At 36.5% G+C, this 27,991-nt stretch overlaps 1 protein-coding gene across 1 annotated transcript in view; it reads left to right on the top strand.

Moving 5' to 3' along the window:
• Positions 1 to 27,707, top strand: part of FNDC1 (fibronectin type III domain containing 1) — an 83,853-nt gene extending 56,146 nt beyond the window's left edge. Inside the window, exons 13-20 of the mRNA XM_070951556.1 lie at positions 522 to 686; positions 10,393 to 10,620; positions 11,966 to 12,074; positions 16,662 to 16,741; positions 18,992 to 19,021; positions 22,260 to 22,421; positions 23,801 to 23,923; positions 26,881 to 27,707. Of these exons, the coding sequence (XP_070807657.1) occupies positions 522 to 686; positions 10,393 to 10,620; positions 11,966 to 12,074; positions 16,662 to 16,741; positions 18,992 to 19,021; positions 22,260 to 22,421; positions 23,801 to 23,923; positions 26,881 to 26,996 (1,013 nt within the window). The 3' untranslated portion in view covers positions 26,997 to 27,707. The remainder of the gene's footprint in view (positions 1 to 521; positions 687 to 10,392; positions 10,621 to 11,965; positions 12,075 to 16,661; positions 16,742 to 18,991; positions 19,022 to 22,259; positions 22,422 to 23,800; positions 23,924 to 26,880) is intronic.
• Positions 27,708 to 27,991: the final 284 nt, after the last annotated feature.

The raw sequence follows: 27,991 nt of genomic DNA, 5'->3' as shown, positions 1-27,991 counted from the left end.
AAGAATGTCCATTTATTACGAAATCTTATGCAACCCCACAGTTAAAAAAGATCAGTAACAATTGGAAAAAATTTAAAATAGAGCTACCACGATGGTGAGTGTCCCAGAGAGTTCTGGGATCCAAGCACTATGAAAAAACAGTTAAAGGATCTTGGCCCATTGAGCCTACAGAAAAGAGGATGAAGGGGAAATATGATTGCAGAAAAGCGAGTAGATTGTTCTCTGATATCCTGGAGGGCAAAATTGGAACCAGTGGGTTAAAAATAATAATAATAATAAAAGAGGTTCAGGGGGGACTTCCTGACAGTGCAAGTTGACAGTGGAACAGACTGCACATAAAATCATGATTTCTCCTTTACTAAAGGCCTTCAAGCAGAGGCTGAATGGTCAGAGATGTTGTGTAGGCTTCTGCAATAGAAGTATGGACCAAAGAACTTTTCTGCTTCTTCAGTGACCTATGTTAAAGCTTGGGTACTCTTCAAACAAATGCATCACATTTTCTTTCTTTCTGTTTTGTCTAGATTATGAGCTTTTTGAAACTACTTTGCCTCCTTCCACCACCACCACCACTACTACTACTATTACCACCACTGAAGCATTGCCTGAAAACAACTTTCCAGAGTTTAGTGTGACAGGCACAGATCCTTTATCAGAATATGATTCTGCTGGAAAGAAACGATTTACTGGTAAGTCTGTAAATTCGGTTAAAAAACAAAGATGACCAATCCTCTGATAAGGGCTTCCGAAGGTAAACATTTGACTGTCCGTCTTGTCAGCAAGTGAGCTTAAATGGTGTCCAAGGGATGGTAGAGGACAGGAAGGCCTGGAGGAAAGTTCTCTATGGGGTCGCGATGGGTCAGACACGACTTTGCAACTAACAACAACTTGTCAGCAAGATTGTTTTGTTAATGGCAAACACGTCCTGTGCACATCAGCTGGGAACCATTTTCTTTTTGAGATCATAAGAATCATTGTCAAATAGAGGAAATAAAAATATACTTCTCTACACCATTGATAAAGTTACAAATTCATACCTTAAACATCTTTCAGAAGGTCTGGCATAGTGTATCTGTGAGCATCAGAACTTTTGCTGAACCCTCCTCCCTATAGAAATTCTCCCTCCCCGCGCATAAGATAAAATAAAGTAAAACTTTAAAATTCTGAATTCTTGCAAAATTGGAAATCCTTGTGAGATTTTTATCATTTTGTACAAGGATTGCAAAAATCTAAGGTCTTGCACTAGAATGCTGATTTTACAAGACTGACAAAATCTCATGAGGTTTTCCTGGTTTTGTGCACTTTCTTTTGAAATGTACATATTCTTGCACGAGAGGACATGAAAAGCTCTTGCAGTCTTCTCCCACATAAGTTTTGACAATGGAAAAGACCTGACAAAGGTTGTTGGCTTTTAATCAGCTCTGTCCCTTTTTACACACATTTCTCCCTAAACTAAGTAATTCAAACATTGTTGCCTTTTGTTGTGAAGAAATTATTCTGATCTTCATTCTGAATTTGACAACATAGTGCTCCCAATTCTGACACTCTTTGAAAGAACTTGGAGAAAAATAGAGAAAAATTGAGTCATTATCTGCTCCTTCTAAGAATAAAGCATTTTCTGTGGTAAACATTAAAGGTATTTTCTCCCTGGAATTGGCAAAGAGAATGATATTTTCTCAAAATCTGTACAGTATTCTTCAACCTCTTGAAAGTGTGGAAATTATACAAAACTGCAGTGTCTTGTTCCAATGTAGAAGTTGGCCTATATAGGAAGAATAATTCTTTCAGTCCAGTAAGTGTCTTTCACCTGGCAATTCATTTCCTTTCTTTTGACGTAGATTCAGCTTTATATGGACTTGTGATTTTAACATTATGAATTATGTTGCTGCTCCACAGTCTTAATTCTAAACCTAATTTGAGAAAAGAATAGTCTGAATGAATAAAGTTTCTTCGGGGTTTGTTTGTTTGTTTCATAGATGCAAACCTTTGTGCATAACAAAGAGAGACTGGAAGGACATACCCATAGTTATTAAGTGATGGACATCATGTTCTGCTCTTTCAGTGTAATTGCAAGCCTTTGATTTTATGTTTTATGCTGTGGTGCATAATTGCTTTTTAAACTTCTTTATAATGCAGTAAATGGCACACCCCTTGAATGTCTAACTTACATCTATGAACAAAACAAATCTAAACTTGCATTTTTGAAAAATAATAGAAAAATGGTGTACTTCTGGATTAAGAACTGCATCATGTGAAAAGGAAAAGAGGAACTGTATCCAAAGTTTATTATTATTATATCAGAAGGTGATCCTTTGAGGTTCAATGCCAAGTAGAGAGATTTCTCTCAAAGCAAATGTTCTCTTTAAAAAAAAGAGCTTTTTTAAAGGTTTGCAACAGGAGAGGAAATAGCTGAATTTCCTTTCTTATGAAAGCATTCAGTAACGATCTCTCGCTCTGAGAGAGAGAGAGAGAGAGAGAGAGAGAGAGAGAGAGAGAGAGAGAGATGATAGAATTACTTTCAGTTTTAAAATGCAGTCTATATAACAGGATATGAAACTGTATGTAAACTAAAGTTTGTCCCCGAAAAAGCTGTTTTTAAAAGAGAAAAAAAAAGTGCTTGTAAAAATGATTTTTAGGTGGTAAATTTGAATCAGTTTGTTCCTTTGAAGAAACTGCTTTTTGCTTTGGTTTCAATCAATTCTTTGACTAGGTATGCCTATCAGGCTGTCAAGAAGTCCTCCTTTACTCTCACCAACTGAGATTAGATCATTTGGGAACAAAAAGCAACGTCAGTGCTTAAAAATAAATGCACTCTTGGAAATAATTCCTCTAGAGTGACAAAATCTAATAAGATTAACTGACATTTTTGTTATAAACATTTTATGGCATTCACGGGGAGAAAGGGAAGAATTATTGTTCTAACAAAACTGTAAACTGTAACAGAATAAATATTTCCACTGACTTTGCACAAGAGATTTTTCAACCTCAAGCTGACCTTTTGAGATAATATGTGTGCCCATTAATTTACAAGTTCTGTTTGCGTGAACCCTTCTTATGGCTATAAAATATAAAAGTGATAAATTGAGCTGGAGTAGCAATATTCTTCATAAAATTTGGAAGATGAACTTCGTGTCTCAGTAGAAAACCAACTGGCATTCTTGCCTACTTGCTAAGACTACTATCTTCATTATTTCTGTAGGTTGCTGCTTAAGGCTGTTCACAAGGTATAGATAAAAAGATAAGTCAAGATGGCAGCCATTGAATTGAAGCCTTGTGTGTTTCCTATGTGTGATGCAGCTAATCAAGGATCATTTAATCATTTCACATTACAGTTGTAGAGAGAAAAAATAACCATAAAATTGGTTTAGGTCCATAGTGTACCCTCTGCAGTATTCTGAGCATTATGTTTAACCTTTAAGTACTCAGATTCTAAGCAGATATTTGAAAATATAGTGACCTCTAGTTGAGACTGTTATAATCATAACCCTTGTACAATCCATTATCTTGGCTTTTAATTACTTTAACAGAGGGTTTCTTTGAGTTGCAGTCGGTATATATAGAGAAGGTGGGGGGGGGACTGTACTAATTGTACAGGTATCTGATGTGATTTTCCCTAACTTCACCTGCTGCTTCCTGTCTGTTAGAAAGGTTACATACCATTTACAAGTGTGGTCAGGTACAGCTAGCTGAATCAGTTTAGACAGAAGAATATCTGGGATGATGGTATTGAATGGACAAAAAGGACTTTGCATAGACTTCCGGTTTGCGAGCTTCGGCGACGGCGGTGATTTTCTAAAGACCGCCAGCCCCGCCGCCTGTAGAGCCGCCCCGTGAACGAGGAGCGGCTCGAAAACTCCGAAATCTTGAAGATTGCAGGAGCAGAGACAGCAGGGTACAGGTTGAGCCCCTGTAACCCCCCCAGGGAATCGCTTCTGGGGGTGAAAACAGGAGCGGCTCCCTTCCAACCTGCGGAGACTCCGGGCGGCGTGGGACGATTCTGCCTTCAGCAGAACAAGCCGATAGCAGCAAACTTTTAAAGTGAGAGGAACTAATTCTAACAAATAGCGGAAATATCAACTTGAATCCAGAAACCTGAAAATTGCAAGTATTAGTGCTTTATTGACTTTTTAAATCAAAGAGAAAGTGAGCGAGTGAAAGTGATTTGAAAAAATATGGCGTCCAGCACTTGAGTTAACGAGCTAGTGAAAGTGATTTGCGAAGCCTCTCTGCTTTGCTACAAAGTTGAAAAGTTGCTACAAAGTTGTTCTACCTAAAGGAAAAAAAAATTTTGCTAAAATTTGACTTTGCTTTACTTTAGTTTTACTTGATTAAATCTGGGGGACTTTTTTAGAAGCTTCTGTGGAAGAGGGAAAGGAAAAAGAACTTCCCTCTTTAGAAAAACTAGCTTACGTGGCACGATGGCTTCAAAGAAGCAGGAAGGGAAGGCATCAGGGGGGGGATCCCCCACACACAAACATCAAACGCAACTTCCCCCTGCTCAACAGCTACAAACTCAGAAAAAAGAACTTGATGTGGGAGATTTAAAAGAATTTATTTCTAAAACTTTGGATGAAAAATTTCAAGAATCTCAACAGGAAATAGATCATAAACTTCAAAAATCACATGAGGAATTTTTGCAGGAAATTAATGAAGTTAAAGATATGGTGAAACAGAATCAAAATATGGTGACCAAAAAAATATCAGAAGTGGCGTCTGGCCTGGCAAATTTTATTGGGAAAGTTGATTTTAAAGTTGAAGAACTCAAATTAGAAGTTAATGTTAGGATGAAAGATAATGACTATAAAATTGAAGAAGTTGACAATAAAATGCAGAGAATTGAAGATGAGATTGTCATGATACAATTCCGGGCGATGGAATTTGCCATACGGCTTCGGGGAATTCGAGAGGAGGAGAGACAGGACTTGAGACAAGTTTGCTCTGAAGCCCTGGCTAAGATTTTACAAGTTAATCCTGATTTGGTATTTCATAAAATAGATAAAATTTACAGAGTGAACTCTTGGGTGGCCAGACAAAGACAACTGCCTAGAGATGTGGTCATATACTTTACTGAGAGAGAAATTAGAAATGAAATCCTCCAAAAATCTTTTCACACCTCTGTACAAGTGGGGGGCTCACGACTTGTAATTTTTAAAGAATTACCTCCTAAAATGCTGAAAGCTAGAAAAGAATTTGGTTTTCTTGTTAAGGAATTGAAAGATTTACAGGTACCCTTCCGGTGGGATGCACCAGCTGGGATAATTTTTAGATATAAGGGAGAAGGATATCGATTGAATACCGTGGAGAAGGCACAACATTTTTATAGTACTATTCTTAAGGAAAGAACACCATCTCCACGTACATCTACAGTTTTGGAGATTAAGGAGAGTGAAGAGAGGCAATTGGAAGAACAGTCTAAGCAGGAATTAGAAAATGTGCAAGGTGCAGAAGGAGGTTTTCTGAGTGAGCCCTTGCTGGATTCTTCTCCAATTTTGGATTTGATTCAGTTGACTGAAGTTAAAGATCAACGTATAACTAGAGCTCAATCCAAGCTACTTAAACAAAAGCAACAACAACAACAGGAAAGACAAGACAAGAAGGCAGCTAAGAGTACCCCACAAGAGAGTGGAGCTATGGGAGGAGCAAGATCGAAGCTCTTGGATGAACTTCAAATATTTTGCTCTGCGCTCCAGAAACAGGCTGATGACCCTTAAGTGTCTATCTTGGAATGTTAATGGGTTGAATTCAGCACAGAAAAGGAAGAAACTATTTACATATTTGAAACAATTTAATAATGATATAATATGTTTACAAGAAACGCATATTACAACTCAAGATCAGAAATATTTGATAAATTCAAAATTAGGAGTACATTATATATCTTCAACTTCGCAGAAAAAGAATGGTGTGGTTATTTATGTAAATAAAAAATTAACAGCAAAAGTTATAGAAGTAGATCAAGATGGTAGGTTTGTAGCAATTGAATTGCTCACAGCAAATGGTCAAATTCTTTTGATTGGAATTTATGCTCCCAATCAACAACAGGATTATTTTTACAAGATGTTACATACTAAAATATTGCAATGGGACTATAGATCTATTTTATTTATGGGAGATTGGAATGGAGTAATTGATTCTAAATTAGACAAAAAGAGCTTGGCAAAGTCTAGAATTAGACTACCGCAGACCTTTTTTGATATGAAAGAAGATATGGAACTAAAAGATGTTTGGAGAATACATAATCCAAATGAATTGGATTACACTTTCTTTTCCGATAGACATAGATCTTTTTCTAGGATTGATTTTATCCTGTTGTCAAATGATCTACTTGTTAAGACAAAAAGAACAAAGATTTTTCCAAGAACTTTGACTGACCATAGCCCTGTATGGATAGAAATTGAGATGGATAAGGTTGAGAGACGTTCTTGGAGATTAAATGAGAACTTGTTTAGATATGAAAAAAATACAATAGAACTTAAAAAGCATTTGAAAGAATTTTTTGAAATAAATTTGAATAAAGGTACCCCAATTGAAATTGTTTGGGACGCTAGTAAAGCTTATATGAGAGGGGTACTTATTTACATGAATTCTAAACATAGACTGTTCCGACAAAAGAAAAGATTTGAGTTGGAAATGGAAATAAAGAATAAAGAACAGTTACTTATTAAAAACCCAACAGATGAAAGAATACGAAGTGCTATAAAACTTTTGAAAGACCAATTTCAAATGCTTATGGCGGAACAAGTTGCAACAAGTTTACAATACGCGAAGCATAATACATTTTGCAATGCTAATAAACCGGGCAGATGGTTGGCTTACACACTGAGGAAAAAACAAAGTATACGGACTATTGATAGTATTGACATTGGAGGGAAAGAAATTTTTCAACAAAAATTAATTAAAGAAGCTTTTGTGGATTATTATACTAAATTATATGCCAAAGAAGAGGTGCAGAATGGACTTATAGAAAAATATTTAAAGGATAAGAGAGTTACAAAAATTACTGATCAACAAAAAGAAAGAATGAATTATCCTATAACAGAGGAGGAGATAATAGCAGTAATTAAGCAGCTAAAAACAGCCAAAGCTCCTGGCACGGATGGTTTGACTGCAGTGTATTACAAAACTTTACAAGCTGAAATGGTGGGACAACTTAGAGATTTATTTTGCAATATTCAACAAGGGGGTAAAATACCCCCATCTTGGACAACTGCTTATATATCTTTGATACCAAAGGAACAAGTTGGTCCTAAAAAACCAGAGAACTACAGACCAATATCTCTTTTGAACACAGATTATAAAATTTATGCGAAGGTATTAGCCAACAGGTTGATGCCAGTAATCCAAAAAGTGATTCATGAGGACCAAGCGGGATTTATTGAGGGCAGATACATGAAGGACAATGTAAGGCAAGTAATAGACTTATTGGAATATCTTGATAAGAATAAACAGATTTCTGCAGTGCTGGTTTTTTTGGATGCGGAGAAGGCCTTTGATAGAGTGGATTGGAACTTTCTACTAAAGACTTTAAAAAAGATGGGCTTTGGGGACCAATTTATACAGGCGATTTCAGCAATTTATCAAGAGCAAAAAGCACAGATTATTATTAATGGAAGTTTGACGACAGAGTTTAAAATTGAAAAAGGAACAAGACAGGGATGTCCGTTGTCCCCACTTTTATTTATTTTAACATTGGAAGTCTTGCTAAATACAATACGGGACTCAAAAATTTTGAAAGGTATAGTGATAAGGCAAGAGGATTATAGAATAAAGGCATTTGCAGATGATCTGGTTGTTACCCTATCACAACCAATGGAATCAACAATCCTGATGAACGACATTATACAAGACTATGGTAGAGTTTCAGGTTTTAAACTGAACTCAAAAAAGACTAAAATGATAGTTAAGAATATGACACAAGATCGTAAACATGAGCTTGAAAGGAGGGCAGGTTTTGAAATTGTACCTAAGGTAAAATATCTTGGAGTTCAGGTTGCAGAATCAAATATGAAATTGTTTCAAAATAATTATGAGGTGTTGTGGCGAGAGGTTCAGAAAGACATGGAGACTTGGAAAAAGCTGCAACTGTCTTTACTTGGAAGAATAGCAGCAGTTAAGATGAATATTTTGCCAAGATTTCTGTTTTTGTTTCAAATGATTCCGGTGCTTAAAAGTGATAAACAACTGAAAGTCTGGCAGTCTGGTGTGAATAAGTTTGTCTGGAACGAGAAAAAGCCGAGAGTGAAATTGAAAATTATGCAAGATGTTCCGGAAAGAGGAGGCCTTAAACTCCCAAACCTACAGTTATATTATGATGCAGCAGCTTTAACTTTAATAAGTGATTGGTTTGGAAATAAAAAGGCTGGAATATTGAATGCAGAAAGTTTTGATCTTGAATTTGGATGGCATGCTTACTTATTTTATGATGATAAAGTTGATAAAGTATTTAAAAGTCATATACTCAGAGATTCTTTGATGAGAGTTTGGAAGAAGCACCGACTCAAATGGGATTATAAAATACCGCTATGGCTGGATCTTGGTCATACCTTGTGGAATACAAATATAATGTCACTCGGGGGGTTTTTATACAAAGAGGTTCTTTTTACAGATGCGGGCAGATGGCAGCTGAAGACATTGCAGACACTGTTGGACGAAGGGATTAATTTAACCTGGTTACAATATAATCAATTACAAATGAGATGGAAAGAGGACCAAAAAACTGGTATTATACTGCATGAGGAAGAATTAGTTAGACATATAAGAGAGAAAGGTCCAATGCATATTAAAAGGCTTTATAATGTTTTGTTAGAAAGGGACTCAGAAACTGAATTAGTTAAAGATTGTATGATTAAGTGGGCACAAAATTTTGAAGAACCAGTGATGTTGGAAACATGGGAAAAAATTTGGGTTCAGAATGTTAAGTTCACACAGTCGCAGAATTTGAGGGAAAATTTTTATAAAATGTTTTATAGATGGCATTTGGATCCTAAAAAGTTGTCATGTATGTACCCTAATGTTCAGCCAAAATGTTGGAGATGCGAATGTTTGGATGCTACGTATTATCATGTATGGTGGACCTGTAGGAAAGTTAAGGCTTTTTGGATAAAAATTTGGTGGGTCATGCAGAATGTTTTGAAGAAAAAAATTCAATTTTCTCCACAATTGTTTTTATTGGGTATAGTTAAGGGTTTTACACGGGGTGAAATAAAACTAATATTGTATATGATAACAGCAGCAAGATTGTTGATAGGTAAATATTGGAAGAATGAAGCTTTGCCTACTATCGAGGAATGGACTTTGAAGATGGCCAGTTTTGCAGAGATGGCGAAGATTTCAGCGTATTTAAAAGATTGTTCACAAGAGACTTATGAATGGGAATGGAAAAGGTGGATAGAATATGTTCAGAACAAATACCAAACTAGAAAGTATCAAATAGCTTTTATTTGAAAATAATGTATTAGAAATATTTTAATGTAAAGAGACAAAGAGGAAAAATTATATAGGGGGAGGGATGGGTTCAGGTTTATATATTAGTGTTATTAGTTATGAGTATGTAATAGGGAAGTCTGGGGGGGGAGGGTTAGGGAGGGTTAGGGAGGATGGGAAGTTTGGGGAGGGAGGTGGGGGGGTGAAAAAAGGGGTGAAAATGTAATTGTAAAACTTTTGCAATAAAAAAAAAGGACTTTGCATAGGTCCTTGGAGATTCAAGATGTTTTAGGATATAATGCAGAGCCACATCAACAGCATCATCTGCCAATGGTTTTCAGGTGGGCCAGCACTAACCTTTCTAAGGTTTTCATAACTACGGATGTCAGAGCAACCGGCCTCTAATCATTCATCTCCTTGATGGAGGGTTTCTTTGGCACTGGAATGATAGTAAAGCGTTTGAAGCTGGAAGGGACATAACACATCTCTAGTAATTTATTAAAGATGTAGATGAAAATGAAGGCCAGTTGGTCAGCACAAGCAGAAGGATTTACCTTCTCTGGGCCTGGTGCTTTGCCAGGCTTTTTAAATATTCCTTTATATATGCAACATGTTTCCAGGGCTCATTATTCTAAACTTACAGAAATTTGCCTGCTCCGTTCATTGCTACACATAAGTGCAGTGGCTAAGCCCATTTTTATGCATCTTTTAAATAAATCCCCTTAAATTTTTGTGTCCTCCTTTTGCAGACTTAAAATAAGTCTTTTTTTTCCAATTTGCAAAGTTAGCAAATGATAGGAAAATAGTTAATTTCTAAGTTGAGGAACTGTCTTTGGTATATTTTAACCCAATTTGCACTTTCAATTAGTCTTGGAAACTTGTCTGAATGTCAAGCCTGACTTTTCCTTTTACTAATCCATCATCACCACAATCTTTTTAGACTGAATGGTCTCGTCTTGCGATTTCTTCCAGCTCCTTATGTGACTTATCTAAACAAAGACCCAGCGGCTCCATGTTCTTTGACAGAGGCACTAGATCACTTCCAAGTAGAGAGCCTGGATGAACTTGTTCCCAAGAACTTGAATGCAGGGATGCAACCTCAGAAAACTCCTCACAACATCACCATAGTAGCTGTGGAAGGCTGTCATTCTTTTGTGATTGTTGACTGGGCTGCACCTACCCATGGAGATCTGGTCACAGGTACATGAATGCTTGTCGCAATGGTTAGACTGGTTAATGGAGGCTGGATTGAACAGAACTTTTTTTTTCATTTTTTGTCTGCATTTTATTTTTCAATAAATTCTCCATGTCTTTCATTCAGTGGTATTCCACTTGGTTTCTTTCCAAAAAGAAATAAATGTTGGTCTAACAGAGCTAATCTTTTTTTTAACATGACCAAATAAATAAAATGCTACTGAAAAATCATAATGTGAGGACCAGTCTCTCTACTTTATGTTTCTTGAGAGGCTTTATTGATTGATCTATTAATTGAGAGGCTTTTTCAAAATTAGGGTGCCACAATAAAAAGTCTCTGCCTCTTATAAATGTATATCAGATACCCACATTTGACAGTACTTGGAGAAGGGCTTTATTTGAGGATACATAGCAGTCTTGTATGTATTCTATATTTTGCTTTTATAAATACTGCTAATTTATTTCCTGGATTCAGAACTAAAATGTGTAGTTTTACTTGATGGGAAAATCTAAAAGCTGCTAAAGAGGTAGGAAATTACAATGTTGAAGGATTCAGTGCCCTTAGAAGCCTAAGATCTCTTATCTATGGCTATTACTTTCTTCCTCCACTAATAAAATTTTATTTATTTGCTCCATCAAGTCAGTCTTAACTACTAGCAACTTGTGGTACAGTGGTTAGAATGCAGCACTGCAGGCTAACTCACTGCTCACTCCAGGAGTTCAATTCTGAGCGACTCAATGTTGACTCCATCCTTCCCAGGTCAGTCAAATGAGGACCCAGGTTGTTGGGGGCAATATGCTGACTCTGTAAACCGCTTAGAAAGGGCTGTAAAGCACTGTAAAGCGATATATAAATCTAAGTGCTATTGCTATTGCCTGGATTAATCCCTGTGTTTTTCTTGGTAAGACCTTCGGAAGTTGTTTGCTATGGCCCTCTTCTGGGGGCTGAGACAGAGTGACATTAGGAATGTGAACAGTAGGATTTTTCAAAGGTTTATAGGAGCCATATAATCTTGGGAAAAGCTACATTTGCTTTAATGAGTCATAGAGCAGTGCTGTATGTACACTCATGCACACTTTGAAGCATTTTTTTCTGGTAGAATCCAAAGTGTTCCACATCTTTATTGGACATGGGAAATACCTAGCCAGATAGCTAATGCATACTTGCATAATGTTGATTGAGCCCTATTCCCCACCTAGCTTTGCTGTCATCTCTTCTTGGCAGAAATGGGAATTCCCTCCAGCTTTGAACATACTAATGAAATACTTTTGCCACATGATGTTGTATGATGTATTAGGCTGCTGAAATACCCTGGGGTCTAATATATCCATGACATCTTTCTCTTGGCAGGTTATTTAGTTTACAGTGCATCCTATGAAGATGTCATCAGGAACAAATGGTCAACCAAGAGTGCAGCAAGCAGTAATTTGCCCATTGAAAACTTGAAACCAAATACAAGGTATTATTCCCAACGACATGCGATAACAAGCCTGATTTAGAGGGGTGGGGAGGGGAAGATATATAGAAACATTAATATTCCTATTGTGGGGAAACAAATAGGGGCATATGAGCCATGGTGGTGCAGTGGTTAGAATGCAGTACTGCAGGCTACTTCTGCTGACTGCCGGCTGCCTGCAATTTGGCAGTTCAAATCTCACCTGGCTCAAGGTTGACTCAGCCTTCCATCCTTCTGACATTGGTAAAATGAGGACCCAGATTGTTGGGGGTAATATGCTGACTCTGTAAACCACTTAGAGAGGGCTGTAAAGCACTGTGAAGCAGTATATAAATCTAAGTGCTATTGCTATGAGAACAATGGCATCACAATGCAAAATATGCCATTTATGTACTTACATCAAGGACTATGATGTCATAATGTAATTGATGTCATTTTGTATATTGTCATCTTGATACCATTGTGGCTTGTTATGAACACCACTGCTTGTAGTCCTCCTTCCCACTAAAGCTCCAGTGCTATCACTTGAAGCCTTTCATTGGAGACCAGAGACACTTTTCAAAAGGCAACTGGAAAGAAAGTCCAGTTGCCTTTTGAAAAGCACTTTTGGGACAAACATGATCTGAATGATTGAGAATCTCTATAGACTTTCATTGGATCATTTTGTAGCTTTTAGGCATTTTCTCTCTGCTCCTTGTTGGGAACAATAATTTTTGTGCCCACAGTGCTGAGAATAAGGCTGAGCATCTGAATCTAACAATATCCAATTGTGGGAGAACATTGTAGGCAAAGATGTTCATCTTTCAGAATCTGGTGAACAGTCAGGAATCACAACAACAATAAATTAAAAAATATAGCAGTGACACTAGCATATGAGGAACTCATTAATAATATTATAGAGGAGATTCTTAGTAGCTCAGGATTGAAATGAGGGGCCCTTGGTGCTCTCTGAACTTAGTTCAGCCAAGCTCAGAAAGCACCAAGAACTTACTTGTACTCAAGATCTTTTGCTCAGTTGCTTATATTTCCTAACCACGAAATCCCCACTCTAGATTATATAATAAGGAAACAGAATTTTAGAATAGGATTGAAGCCTTTGCCTTTTCTTTGACAGCTAAGTATCATCTGCATCACTTTCTCCCAGAACTCCCAGGCAAAAGTAGCTCCTTATCTTGTGACTTTAAAATTGCCCCTCAAGCACTGTAAAATTTCTGCAATTTAGCAACCTGAACTGGGAGATTAAGCTAGTTTCAATCCATGTGTTCATGATTATACGCAGATTGTGAGGAAACTGATTCACAGAAACTGAGCTGCCTGTAGTGCGTTCCTCAGGCTTTGTTGTGGTTCCTGCTTGAAGGACCTTATGTCTACTTGTTCAGTTGAACTTTAGGCTGTTGCTTGACTAAATACCTGCCTAAGGTATTTTACACTGTACATTTTATTCATTTAGTATACAATTTAATATAGTCAGAAATAGGTTAAAATATAGAAATAACCGACACACCATTGTTTTAATACATGAGTTAAGATTTTATTCTTCTTTTATTATCTCTTAACTATTATTATCCTCTGTACCTTCTAAGCTCTGCAACTGTTTGATATCTGCCTTGTAACACCTCAGATCTTGCCTATTTAAAAATTCACACTTAGAAAAATGTAAAAAAATAATCTGTAGACACTAAGGTAGAAGCATAAACACCCTCAAGTTGAGCTTAATTCCTGATTACTCTTTCCTGCCGACGTTCGTGGCAGTATTACAGAAGTAATTTGCAGTGTTTTTTCAACTTTCCAGTCTAGTCAGAAGCTCTGGAATTCCCAGGCGTTCCTCCATCCAATTTCTAATCAGGGCCAATCCTGTTTAGCCAAGGATCAGCCAAGGTTGGCTAAAGAATTTGGAACTCAGAATTATGATGGATTGTGATTAAAAAGATTGCTAAATCTCGAGCTATGTTGCAAATTGCTTCATCTATCAAGTTTAAAATACTTTGCCATAGTGTTTATACTGTATTTATTTCTCTGAAAGGAAGAGTATGGTTTTATTTTTAATATAATTTACTATTAATGTGGGTAGGGTTGTCTCAGCTATCCAGAGCAACTATAAAACATTTTATTATTTTAAAAAGTTGCCCTTCTTAAACAAAATCAGTTGCTTTCTTGTGAATAGGACCCCCCAATTTGCAATTTTGCAATAGCAACTGAATGTTGCTTTATTTATTCAGATTTTGGGTAAAACTCAGCTTTAAATACTCCTTAGAGTTTTCTTATTCTGCTATGATTCTTTCTTAATTTTTATTTTTACAGTAATGGAAGACAAGGAATATTGTGTCTAAGCTGATCTGTATTTTTTCTTTTTGGAAAACATGATACGTTTTACAGTTAAATCAGAACTGTGACTCAGATAATATATTTTAACATTTTCTTCAATTAAAATTAAGGAATTTGTTTTTGCTTTCCATCATATTGGATCTCTGGTGATATAAAGTCACTGTTACTGAATTTCAGAAGTAGTAGTCAAGTCCAAAAGCAAATAGGAATGATAATTCAATTAATTAGATGATTTATCTTCTAATGTTCTGGCAGATTTTTTCCTAACAACTGAATATAGTTTTTGTCCAAAAATGAATCATTGATGATGTCAGCTCTTTTTCAACATTAGCTTTTGTTTTTTTTGTTTTTTAATTTCTCTTCAGCCCAACTTTTAGTCTGAAGTCCTAGGACCTGGCCCTGAAATCATATCAGATTTTTCTGTACAACATTTAATTAGAAATTGAAGGGGATATTGCCAATGGGATTCATCCAAATTTGGATGGCATTTTCAGTGTCAAAGACTGTTATTTAAAAAGATCAAATGGGAAATTATGGAAATCTTTCTCCAAAATTTCTATATTGATGAGGCTACTTACTAGAGAAATGAAACACCTGTAAACCAAAGATCAAGCTTAAAGAACCCCAACAATACCACATATGTTCTTCTATTAAAATGTCCTTATATTGCAGCATGATTTTTGTGTGTGTGCCTTCAAGTCAGTGTTGACTCCTAGTAACCACCTGAACTAGTTCCTGCAGTTTTTTGGAAAGATTTTCAGAGGTAGTTTGACATTGCCATCTTCCAGGAGCTGAGAAAGAGTGACAACTCAAAAATTTACCTTTAATAGTTTCTCTTTTCTTTCAATATGGGGGCAATAAGCTGACTTTGTATAAAATATACAAAAGTATGAAGGCTATTGCTTAACGCTCCAGTCTCCAGAGAAGGGCGGCATATAAAAATAAATAAATAAATAAATAAATAAATAAATAAATAAATAAATAAATAAATAAATAAATAATATGAGAATTTACGGCCCATTCAAGTCCGTGGTTCTGAGAGTTTTGAAAGGAAACCTACCTTTCATTTGGATATTTGACAATATGGCAAGTGTTAGTGTCAATATATAATTCATTGTTCAAGGGATGTACTTCTCTTTTTTCCAAACAATCTGAAGTGGCTGGGCATAAACACATATGCAGGAGCAGCTGTAACAGCATTCAAAATATGCAGAAGAGGCAAATGTTTTAATTATTTCAAGATTGGGGCTTCATTTATGTTCTTGCATTTCATGAAAAGCAATTTTTAAAGGCTTTGGTTTCCTAATTCTGGCATAACTTTTTGTTCTGCAGCTTTTTAATATTTTATCAAGTGCTGGACATTTAACAAAATAATATATTTTCCTACAGTTAATCACAAGTTTCATTGCATGTCTTGCCATGAAATCAATATCCTTGGGAAACAAGACTTTTAGTAACATATTATTGTTGTTTTTCCTCAGAAATTGATTGATATTTTAAGTCTTTGGTAATTTTAAAAGTAAAAAAAAATGGTAAAGGTAAAAAAAATGGATGGATGGATGAATGCTTTTAGAATTTCATTCACATAAAGTTATCTTGGCTGTATGTGCCCTGGTTAGCTAACAGTGCATGTAGAACAACCGAGGGCTCAGTTTAAACCAGACATCAGACAGTTTATCTTTCCAGCTCAGAACTGCTATTAAAATAAGGCCTGCAATTGGAGCCAACTCAAATTGACAAGGTGGCTTTTATATACATTACCAGGGTTATGAAGAAGGCTATTTTTATTCACCAGATTTTTCTTTTGCCCCCAACTCTTTGGGGAGATATTCATACATCTCCTTCCAAGGAAAGTATGGTCTAATTCATGGATGTGCCCATGCCACAGAATTTAATATGGCTGTTTAACATTTGATGACTTCCATCTGTCTTCATCAACCAATTTCACAGAAAGTAAACATAGTGCTTGAGATAATGCTGGATATTTAAACACTTCACCTATTGTGTTTCACCACTGTCAGCTCTTTGCTCATTATCAAATTCTGTTGGTTCTTGCATGGTTTCATGACTGAATTAAACATTTTTGATGAAGCTATCATTAGAGGTGCCTCAAAAAGCAAGATGTATTTAATAGCTTTTGTGGAACTTTTCAGAATTTCTTCTAAAAAAGCCTGTTTGGAATTTATCTAATTTTATTACCACAAGCTGTTGTTATTCTGCCATTTTAATGGATGCTTGTTTTTTTTTTCTCTTTTCTTGATTTAGGTATTACTTTAAGGTCCAAGCAACAAATCCTTATGGTTATGGTCCTATAAGTTCATCCATCACCTATGTCACTGAATCTGGTATGGTGGTTTAATATAGTATTAAAATACAAAACATTTTTAACTGCAAATTAGAGCACTGTCAACAAGAATCCAGTGGGTGTTAAGATTTCAGAATAAAAACAACAAATGACAACAGGAATGATCAGGGAACTACCCAGTAAAAAGAGGAGGAGGAGGGGAGGGTCTGTTGGCATGTTAGGAAATAAAGACAGCTTTGCCCAGCCTGAGTTTTCTTCAGATATGTGGATTTATTTCTAAACTTCTCCAGACAGAATGGCTATTGTTGAGAATTCTGGGATTTGAATTTGCACATTTGGACAGAACTGGTCAGGGAGGGCTGGTTAAGAATTGAATTAACAAAAATCAAATGATGAAGTGCTGATCGTCTCTGGCCAAAAAGGAGTGAATTTGTGCTTCAGCTGTCGGTCTTTTGATGCAGAAAGCCAACATCAATGTTTTCTAACAGTTTCTCAAGTTGCCCGATGTGGATTTAGTCTTTAATTTTTCTATCCTGATAATAAAGCAAAGGAATGGCATATCACTTCTATTTTCTCCTCAGGAAAACTACATGACTGTTTCCATTAGGTCGTCAGGGGTCAAGCTCAGCACAAAGAAAAGTTTACCTTTTACCCTGATAGTGGGAGTGGGGGAAAAGGTTACATTAAAAAATGAAAAGAGGAAATTCCATTTCTGTTCCTTGCTTGGCAAGACACTTAACAATAGGTTTTTTTTTCTTTCTTTTAATCCTGAGCAGCTGAGTAATTGGAAACAATTGTGTCTGTCAAAAAGTTTGGGAAACAAATTTTCTTTTAGATTTTTCCCCTTTCTCAGCTGAAGCTTGTTTTCATTTCATAAACTGATTTTGTTCTTTGAAATTAAAAGCTTTTAAATAATTTTAAAATATGTCCAGCTATAAACATCTCATGCTATTTTTATTTGGAAGGTTGATCATAGGTAGGTCATTTGGCACAATGTAACAACAAAATACAATATGTATTTTATAAATTCATATTACATTTTATAATACATATTGTATTTATAAAATATTTATTTATTTATATAAATAAATATATTAAATATTTATTTAGAAATACAATATGTGTTTCTCAGTATATACACCAAAGACAAATTCCTTGTGTGCCCAATCACACTTGGCCAATAAAGAATTCTATTTTATTCTGTATGGTTAATACCTTAAACTAACTGGATAACTTCAAGGTTATTTTTTTTCCCCATCCTTAGATTCCTAAGTTCCTGACTTGGAATTCATGTACATAACCATATTTCAATAAATCTGCATCCAAATGAACTCAACAGTTCTTCTTATGGATTAGAATAGGAATCTTTGCATGTGTAGGAGGTAAAAATAATGTCCAATTGAGTACCCTCACATGGATTCCTGGAAAAATCGATTGAAACCTTAATTAGTTAGCAGCTATATCTGTAAGGAAATCAACATGTCTGCTTGGCAAAAAGAGCAACTACATCGTTTTATTACAAGTCCTGTCCATTTTGAATACCATTGGCATCAGTCACTTGCAAAAGGTAGCTTTACTTAGAACAGTTTACATCCTGTGACAATACTTTGAACATAATCAAACAACAATACCTACCTATCCCGGGTTCTTGGGAAGGACTCAGTAGGTGGATAAAAATGCCAAATACAGTCTGAACATCTGGCTGACTATGCAACAAGCTTTCTAATTTATTAAACTTCTATCTTGCCTGACTTCCAATGACTGGGCTACTTTCAACAATAAAAGAAATTACAATACAATCAATGAAAAATAAAGATAAAAGATGTCAAGTGCAATGAAAAAAGGGGTTTCACTTATAGGTATAAGCACTAGTATAATGTAGAGACTTTAAAAGGAAAAGAAAAGAAAGGAGTCAAAGGAAATGTATATCCTAAAATATATGGAGAAATTACAAAGGGGCAGCAGTGCTTTGGGTCCTCTTCATCAGAGATGTTAAGATGAGTGAAGCATAGAATAATTTATCCTTGAAGTCCAAATGACCTTCCAGTGTAGGAAGGTGGTAAAAACACTGCTGTTTTGTCAAGCTCTTGAAATACGTCAAACTGTTTGTAATTACACTTGTTGCTTTAATTTCTATATGATATTGTATGTAAGTCATTCAGAGTTTATGAAGCAGAATATAAATTATACAAATCAACAAGAAGATTCAGAAACTGCTTGTCTTATTTTGGCTGTGGATGCTGATTTCTTGAGTAAATCATTGAAACATTTCATTGTTATTTCCTTACAGATAATCCTCTTCTTATTGTAAGACCACCAGGTAAGTTTCAGTTTTGCTTTCTGGTGCTTTGTCGTTTTCTCATAAGCGCGGCATAGATTAAAGTTGTGATTTAATATCTATGATGGAGGGGAAGGAAGGAAGGAAGGAAATAATCAGTGAAAAGCAGGGTTTGGAAGAGTATCCTCATCTTAAGAGTCCTTACAACATAAATGCAGAACTTCATTCAATCTGAGTGCCACGCTTGCCCTTGAAATAGCATTACTTGAGGCTGAGACAGGTGTTAAGTCAGGACAACTTCTTCACAGCTCCCTAACCATTGCTTAAATATACTGCAGCTACTCCTTTTTTCTGCTGTGTCTCATGATGTTGCCTTTGTCTCATCCCCCTCCAGTATCTGAGGGAACCTGTTCCAAAGTAATATTTTTTCTTTTCTCCCAATATATATCAGGTTGATCTGGCATGCTTCACTGATACATTGCATTCAGGAATTAGGATTTGTTCAGGTCCTATTGGCCACTTAGGCTTCTGAGAGCCACACACCCCTACCCTCTGGTTGTATACAGTAATGGGCAGGCAGTAGGAATAACCTTGAGGAACCAGTGGAAAAGCCACAACTAAGACAATGTTTAGATAAAATAAATTTGAGTCCAGGGTAGAAATATAATTTGAGTAAGCATCTCAGACATGTTCTTCCCTAGTTCTCATAAAGATAGAGGGGAAACACATTCAGAGTTGCAAAATTCTGTTACCATCACCTTATAATAAAGTATTACCATTCTTAACCCTAATATCTTAGTCTAGTCTACCTTAAAAAGGACTAGTAGATAGCACTTTAATCAGGCCATCCGCAAGATACCTACACTTTGTTTAATCCAGTTTATTGTAATTAAAATAGATTAATTAAAATTTAAGTACTTTCAGTATAATTGCTCTCTGTATAATTAGTTATTTTGCTTTCTGTCATGTTAAAGTTCCAAAATGACATCAAAATTTGAAGGAGTGGCTACTCCAAAGAAACTCCAAAGGGTTTATCAGCTCTTGGAGTAGAGAAAGAACAGAATTCTATATTTGTCAAAGTTAGTAAATAATATTTCAGGCTAGTGACTTTTGTGTGTTTGCTATAGTTCTAGAAGTGACTTAGATTAGAATATTGCAATGCATCTTTCCTTATTCAATTCAAGTCAATGCCTGCTTAGATTATCCACTTGACATTTAATACATTTTAAACATAGTGTTATTGTAAAATTATGTCTTAGAATCATAATTTGTCCCTGAGTTTTCATGTTTAATATTTAAAATGCAGAAAGTGCCAAATAATTCTTGCAAGTTGCTTTTGAGTGCATAAAAGAAACCATATGGTTGGCTTCACAACAGCAACTGTAGTGGTATATGGTCGATTTCACTGGCACCTCTTTATGGGAAACCACACTGCTGATGAACAGTGCAGGAACGCGGAGTGTTTGTGATCCAGATTCATTGTATAGGTCTTTTTCTTCTTTCCCTTTCCTCCTACTCCTCCTTTTTCCAATAACATTGTGGCTGAAATGCTAGGAAAAGTGAGAAGCTTGATGTAGAAATTTCAGTCAGAGCTCAATTGGCTTATCTTTGCATGTTATTCCTCATTTGATGGCTGCTTAGAGGATTATGCCTTTTTTCAAGTTGAAAAGCCCATATAGTGCTGTGGTAGGTGTTTCCCCTCCTTTTTTAAAAAAATATGTTTCTCGTGCCATGGGACAATTGACACCAGTGTAAGAGATCAAAGAATGTAAGGAAAGCTCATATTTTAGAAGCAAAGGCCATTGTAAGCAAGAAGGCACTTTTATGTGCTATTATATCATCTGCTACGGAGCCTACTAAATCAGATGCTTAAATTTGAAGTATTTTGTGCAAATTACTCTAATGAATTCCTGTTTTTTCTCTGGTAGGACCGGTCTATCAGGGCAACATGATCTACCCAATTATAGGACTGAGCATACTGTTTCCGTTTTCACTTTTCAGCCTCAATCCAGGGGCCTTCGCAGGCAGTCACTTTCACAACAAACTATTTTTCTGTTAAATGTATGTTTTACCGACAAAGTTATAAAGGGAGACTAGTATAGATCTTTTTCAAGCTATTTAGCTCTCATCAGCTAAATCTGCCTGCCTGGGTTCGAATCCCAGAAGGGTATGGCTAGCTGATGAGAACTAAATAGCTTGAAATAGATCTATGCTAGTCTCTCTTTATTTCTTTGTCAGTAAAACATAAATTTAACACTAATGAATTCCTGCACTGGTGCAGGTAGTGGTCTCTCTCACATAGACTATCCTGATTTTTAAGGCTGAGAAGGCAGTCCCTTGGTGTTTTCTTTTCTACTTCAAAACTGTAATTATTTTAAAAATTTAGGAAAGTCCATTGGTGCTTCAGTTTACATGTCAGAGCACACAGGTTGTAAAATAAGGACAGTTGATTTCAAAAAGAAAGGTAGATAATTCCTATAATCTTTGGGAGCACATTGTAGAGTATCAGATTTTGTTGTGAATGTTGAATACACACTGAAGTGTTTTCTAATCCGTGGTGCCCAAATTGTGGTTTGCTATGTAGCCATTCAGACTTTGAATGAAGGGAAATATATGTGTCCCATGATAATGTTGCAGGATCCAATCTGGGTTGGTCACCAGGATCAGAGATTTAGCTTTCTGAGCTTTTGGGCTTGTGCTGGAGCCCATTCTCAGGGAACTTCTCTCTAGTAGAATGGGTTATTCAGATTTATTATTATTATTATTCATTCAGACTTCTTCCAGACATTTTGCAGTGGTTGTTGTTGTTAGTTGCAAACTTGTGTCCAACCCATCGCAACCCCATGGACAACATTCCTCCAGGCCTTCCTGTCCTCTACCATCCTCTGGAGTCCATTTAAGCTCACGCCTACTGCTTCAGTAACTCCATCTAGCCACCTCGTTCTCTGTTGTCCCCTTCTTCTTTTGCCCTCAATCAATCCCAGCATTAGGCACTTCTCCGGTGAGTCCTTCCTTCTCATTAGCTGGCCAAAGTATTTGAGTTTCATCTTCAGGACCTGGCCTACGGAAAGCCATAATGAAGAAAACAAAAGGCTTCCTCAGCATTTAGTAATCTAGTTCCACTTATAACACCCTGTTTGCGTGATCATTTCCAAAGTAAATCTGTTTTAGTAAATCGTGTACTGGTCTGGTCAAGTAGTAACATTTAGTAAGTTATTGTTAAATTACTGTTGTTTAATATTATCACATTTAATAGTCGAGCCTTTAATCTGTTTTGTAGGTGGTGAACCCATCTGGATCCCATTCAATTTTAAATATGATCCCACATACTCAGAATGCAGTGGGAAGCAATATGTGAAACGAACGTGGTACAGGAAATTTGTAGGTGTCGTTCTTTGTAATTCATTGAGATACAAGATTTACCTCAGTGATGATCTAAGAGGTATGTATTTGGGTCATCTGGCAGTGCTGAAGTAAGATACAGTAAAGACTCAAAAATAAATTGACTACCTTGCATGATTAAAATGCATCTGAGCTATTGGCTGGCATACAGTAAATAGCTCTGTCTTTCTTTCCCCATTTCTCCCTTTTAATCCTATCCAAGATATATATTGAAAACACTTTGGATTGTCTCCTAGTGTGTTTTAATAATTTGGGGTAATCTGAAATTCTATTATTTGAATTCTCTATCCACTTTCAAGTGAATGAGATGCAGCAGGAAGAAAAAAAGGCTATATTTTGCAATGAACAAGGGATGCTTGCTGATTTTCCTCTTTCTTGTTAAAACTGTGGTTTGAGTCCCTTCAAAAAGTAACAAGCCTGTATCTTAGTAGGCTATTGTGTCATAACATAATGCTTTGCTTTGAACAGTGCTATGCCCTAAGTAGGATCATTCAATGGATTTACACTTTGCTGCATAATTCAAAATATCAGTTCAGTCTCAATCATTTCAGTTAAATTCACCACAGTTTTGGAAATTTGGAGATTTCTCATTTCCTCACATCCTCAAAAATCAGAGAAATACTTCATTTTCCACAAGTGCATAAAGAGATGCCATAATATTTTAACTCAGATCTAAATGGAGTCAGTGCCACTTTTTAAAAAAGAAACATATCAGAACCAGACCAAGAAACAATAATCATGTTTTAATTTTTAAATCATTATAGAAAACATTTTAAATGGGTTAGTTTTAGGGGGAAATGCTTAATATAGTATGCATGTAACTTAGAAGTGACTTTTTTAAAAAAGTACAGTCGAAATGTGTAAGCCTTAAGGGTTTACACATGGGGGGAAAAACGCAGTCTAGGAATAAACTCATTTACTCATCTCAAGTTGTAATTTTCAGACTCAGTTCAGTTCAGTGAGGGAGAGAAAAATATTTCTCCATGCATTCATGTATGGCTATTTGTACCATCTTCTTCTGTTTTATGTGGAATAAAATTCTGCTACCTAATTTTAGTGCAAGTTCTTTATTATATACATATTAATTGTTCCTAATTCATTGAAAAAAGATAACCACAATACAAAAAGACTGCTGCCAGCTCAATGGCAAATGTGCCACTTGAAGGCAAGAGAACTTTTAACTGTGATTCTCAGCCAACTATTTTTGGCCGAATGCAAGAATGTTGGCAAGGTCCATTGGTTCACTTTCATACTGTGACAATGGATTATTTCACTATAATGCTCCTATTATTGCAGAAATTCATAAACATAATAAATAAGTTACTACCAAGGAAGGGACAGAAAATTCTTTTCCCTGGATTTATAGTCTTGGCTACAGCAAACTCATTCTAAGTGCTTTTTACCCTCCTTTTTTCCCAGATACATTTTACAGCATTGGGGATAGTTGGGGAAGAGGTGAAGATCACTGTCAGTTTGTAGATTCATACCTGGATGGACGAACAGGACCACAGTCCTATGTGAATGCTCTGCCTCCTATTCAAGGTAAAAAAAAAAAAATAAGTGCAACATTAATTTGATGGGACCCTGGAGATTTACATTGCATACAAGTTGTAAAATAAAGCAGTTTATGCCCAGTTCTTCAAAAACCATGATTTTGTAATACTAAAGTTGGAGTGTTTTTTCTCCTGTGGGACCAGTCTATCAGGGCAACCTGGTCTACCAAATTACTGCTTCCATTTTTGCCTTTTAGCCCCAATCCAGGGGCCTTCGCAGGCCGTCGCTTTTGCGACAAACTATTTTTATGTTAAATTTATGTTTTACCAACAAAGAAATAAATAAAGGAAGACTAGTATAGATCTGTTTCAAGCTGTTTAGCTCTCATCAGCTAGCCATACCCTTCTGAACCAAGCTGCTTACATATTAGGTAGATGTATTAACCTCTAAACCTATGGCTAGCTGATGAGAGCTAAATAGCTTGAAATAGATCTATACTAATCTCCCTTTATACTAAAGTTGGACTTTCTTTTCCCAGATCCCCCAACACATCAGCAAATGTGTTCAGGCAGTTCAGTATTAAAAGCCAGTCTTCCTTCAGTGTGCTCTCTCTAAATCTATTGGGATGTTAACTCCAGGGGTGAAATGCTTCAGGTTCGGACCGGATCGCCCCATCCGGTAATGATGGTGGCGGGTAGTTCAGAGAACTGGTAGCAAAAATCCCTGCGTCCTCCCCATGCCCAGCTGAGCCACGCGATCATCAGAGGCTGTTTTTTTAACTTTTAAAAGCATTTTTTCTACAACCTCTTTGGCCGAAAAAATGCTTTTAAATGTTTTTTTTTTAAACGGCTGAAGAGGTAGAAAAAAAATGCCTTTAAACGCCTCTGGCGATCCCAGCTGAGTTGCCTGATCGTCAGAGGCTTCAAAAAGCATTTTTTTCTGCAACCTCTTAAGGTTGTAGAAAAAATGCTTTTAAAAATAAAAATAAAAAAGTTGGCCATGCCCACCCAGTCACATTACCCCCCACCACCACCAAGCCACACCCACAGAACCGGTAGTAACAAATTTTAGATTTCACCCCTGGTTAACTCCCAACTAGCAACAGAATTAGAGATGGAACACATTAGCAAAGTACCACGGTGGGGAAGCTTATGACAAATTATTTCATTTTCAGTCTAGGCAGTGACTGGCAGAGTTTTTAGAACCCTTGGCATTTTAGCACAGAAAAGGAAATAACTTAATTACTAAAATCCTAGCTTCATGCTGTGCTTTGCTTTCTGTGCAAGAGTGAGTGATCCAGATAAGACCTACTGTGGAGAAGAATCACAAAATACCATGAAATAATGGACCTAGCACAGAAGGCAGAGTTTCAGGTAGCCCTCTATCTGTGTGGAAAGGTTGTGCTGAGAATTTGTTAACATCTTTGATTCCTTTTGATTTCTTAATTTTACTCTTTTTTTAATGCTAGCATTGATATTTCAGCCTTCTCTGTTCCCTTCTTTCCATTGGTCGCCTCTGATTGGTGGGGGGGAGCCAGAATATACCTCTGGAACTTTTTTTCAGATTGCAGGAAAAATACTATGATCTGCTAAATCACTAGAGTAATTTGTGTTTACGTGGCAAGAGCCATTTCTACTTTAATAGAAATTAGACATGAAATTGGACATTTAATAGACATGAAAGCGTTATTGGCATTAATGTTACATCAGAACAGGACACAGTTGTCTCTGCCTATTAGTTTGGATCGAGTCCTACTAACATGTGAAATGGCAGGCTGTGTTATTATGTGATACATAATGTTTCTGACTGTTCAAATTGGCATATATTACTGTGGGTTGTTCTAATTCTCACAATAATTCAGACAGTGCCTTGGAATATAGCCACTCAATGCACTCAAGCAGTTTTGAGAATGGAAATGTGGTTATGCAACATATTTCTCTGGCCCTAATCTTGTGAGACGCAAGCAACTAGAGCCACATGTGAAGGGTGTATGTTGGCTTCTTTATTCTATTCAACTTATAATACAAGAATCTGCTCAGACTGCTTGCCTTCTCTTGGGAACAAACAGATAAGGTGCCATGGAATTTAGGAAAAGTCAATCTTTAAACTTAGAACTGGCAGATTGGTAAAGAATAAATATAAAGGTCCATCTGGCTTCAACAGCTTTGAGGTACAAGGCGCCACTTCTTGCAGTAGCCAAGAAAGGAAGCCCAAACAATTGAATAATGAGTGAAAAAAGTTCTACGAGTCAGAAAGAAATTAGGCTGGCCCCACACCAAACCCATTTGTTTCAGACAAGGGATCTTCAGTCAATAGCAAAACTGAAAATCTGTAATTTAGAAAGAGAAGTAACCAAAGACCAAGTGAAGCAGGGGTGAAATGCTACTGGTTCAGACCGGTTTGGCCGAACTGGTAGCGATGGCGGTGGGTGGTTCGGAGAACCAGTAGCAACGGCAGCACAAGGCTCCGCCCACCCACCCGCTCGTCATTACTTCCTGGTTTTAACCCTCTGTCCATGCACAGAAGGGTTTGCGCATGCACAGAGGGTCCGCGCACATGCACTTCCATACCGGTAGGGAAGGTAAGTAGATTTCACCCCTGAAGCGAAGCACAGGATTATTGTTGACATAGGCTATGCAGCAAAAAAGATTAGAAGAAGAAGAGTTTCATGCCAATAAGAGAGTTCACAAGGAGAATTACAGGCCAAGAAATTGTAATTCCTTTCAAACCTTCTGTATACAAGCAGAGCAGAAAGAATTCTATTTAAGCTGTTTCTAGAACAGGATAAATTACATGCCATAAGGAATAACAGAAGGAGACAATTGGGTATTTTTGAAGACTGCTCAGCTAGCAAGGTGTATCTCACTTCTTTTCCCTCATCTTCATTTTCTTAAGTAATTAAGTAATTATTGAACTAAAATTAAAAGTATTAAGTAAAGTTAATAAAGTGATTACATCCCTCTGTTACTGTTAAGATACTAACTTCAATACTTTGGTTCCTTCAGGTTATTATCGCCAGTATCGCCAAGAGCCTGTATCATTTGGGCGCATTGGATATATGACACCCTATTACTACGTGGGCTGGTATGAGTGTGGTGTAACAATTCCAGGGAAGTGGTAGCTGTGCTGTGGTCCTCTGCAAATCTTAATCACAACTTTTGAATAACTACCATTGAAGGACTTGGAGCAACTGTATCTGGGAATGAAAGAAAACAAAAAATCCCTCAAAGAAGAAACATGAGAAGCTCACTGGAACTCAATGATGCCCTTATCCTTAAATCAATGGTGCTGCTTGGTTATTTTGCTTCAAGACATATATAGGATGAATTTGGGGTTGTCCTGCCTTTCCCCCCTTGGTTGTAATAGGCCTGGAAATGTAACTGAAATGAGCAGTTATCTATGCTCAGTGAAGCCTAATATATTTGATTAACCACACAGAAAAAAAAAATGGAATTGTGATATATCTTGCAAGAAGATGACTTAAGCATGCTGTGCTTGCATTATGGAATGTTAACCAGTTTCCACTGCTATTAATAGAATTCTTTGTTGTTATCCACTTTGGGTTGTGAGCTTCAGAATGTTGGCTTACAGCTGCACTATGTTACAAAACACCCCTGAAAACCAAATGGAAGGGTTGCTCACAGCTTCTTCTGGGGGTTTGCACACGGCTGAACAAAATACCAGGTCACTCTGTAAATTCAGCTAGCACAAACAATCAACAACTGCAACCAGTACGGTCTGGTTGCAGAAATACTTTTTAAAACTGAGATTTTGTAAAGAAAAGAATTTAGATAAATAATGTTTATGGGTTAATGTTTATGTAAAAGGTGCTATTCATAACAAATCTTCTGAAAATATTCTGTGAAAAATATACTATGCAAAATACATTAATCGCATATGACTCAGGCTTTTATTCTTGTGGGTGATGTTGAACTCTAGTGAAATAGAAAACGTAGAAAAGGGGGAAAATGGAAAATTTCAGCATCAAATTCTGAGCATGACATGTTTCAGCAACAGTGGATTATTAGGTCCATATTCTAATGTGGCTGAGGGTCCAACATCAGTACAAATTTAAGCAAGTGTACATTAAAGGTACTTTACAGTAGATGCTTTTTG

This window comes from Pituophis catenifer, unplaced genomic scaffold (assembly GCF_029215685.1).
Source record: "Pituophis catenifer annectens isolate HBS135680 unplaced genomic scaffold, rPitCat1.0.hap2 SCAF_1, whole genome shotgun sequence".
In the NCBI taxonomy this organism is placed as follows: Eukaryota; Metazoa; Chordata; class Lepidosauria; order Squamata; family Colubridae; genus Pituophis; species Pituophis catenifer.
This window is presented reverse-complemented; position numbering and strand designations above follow the sequence as displayed.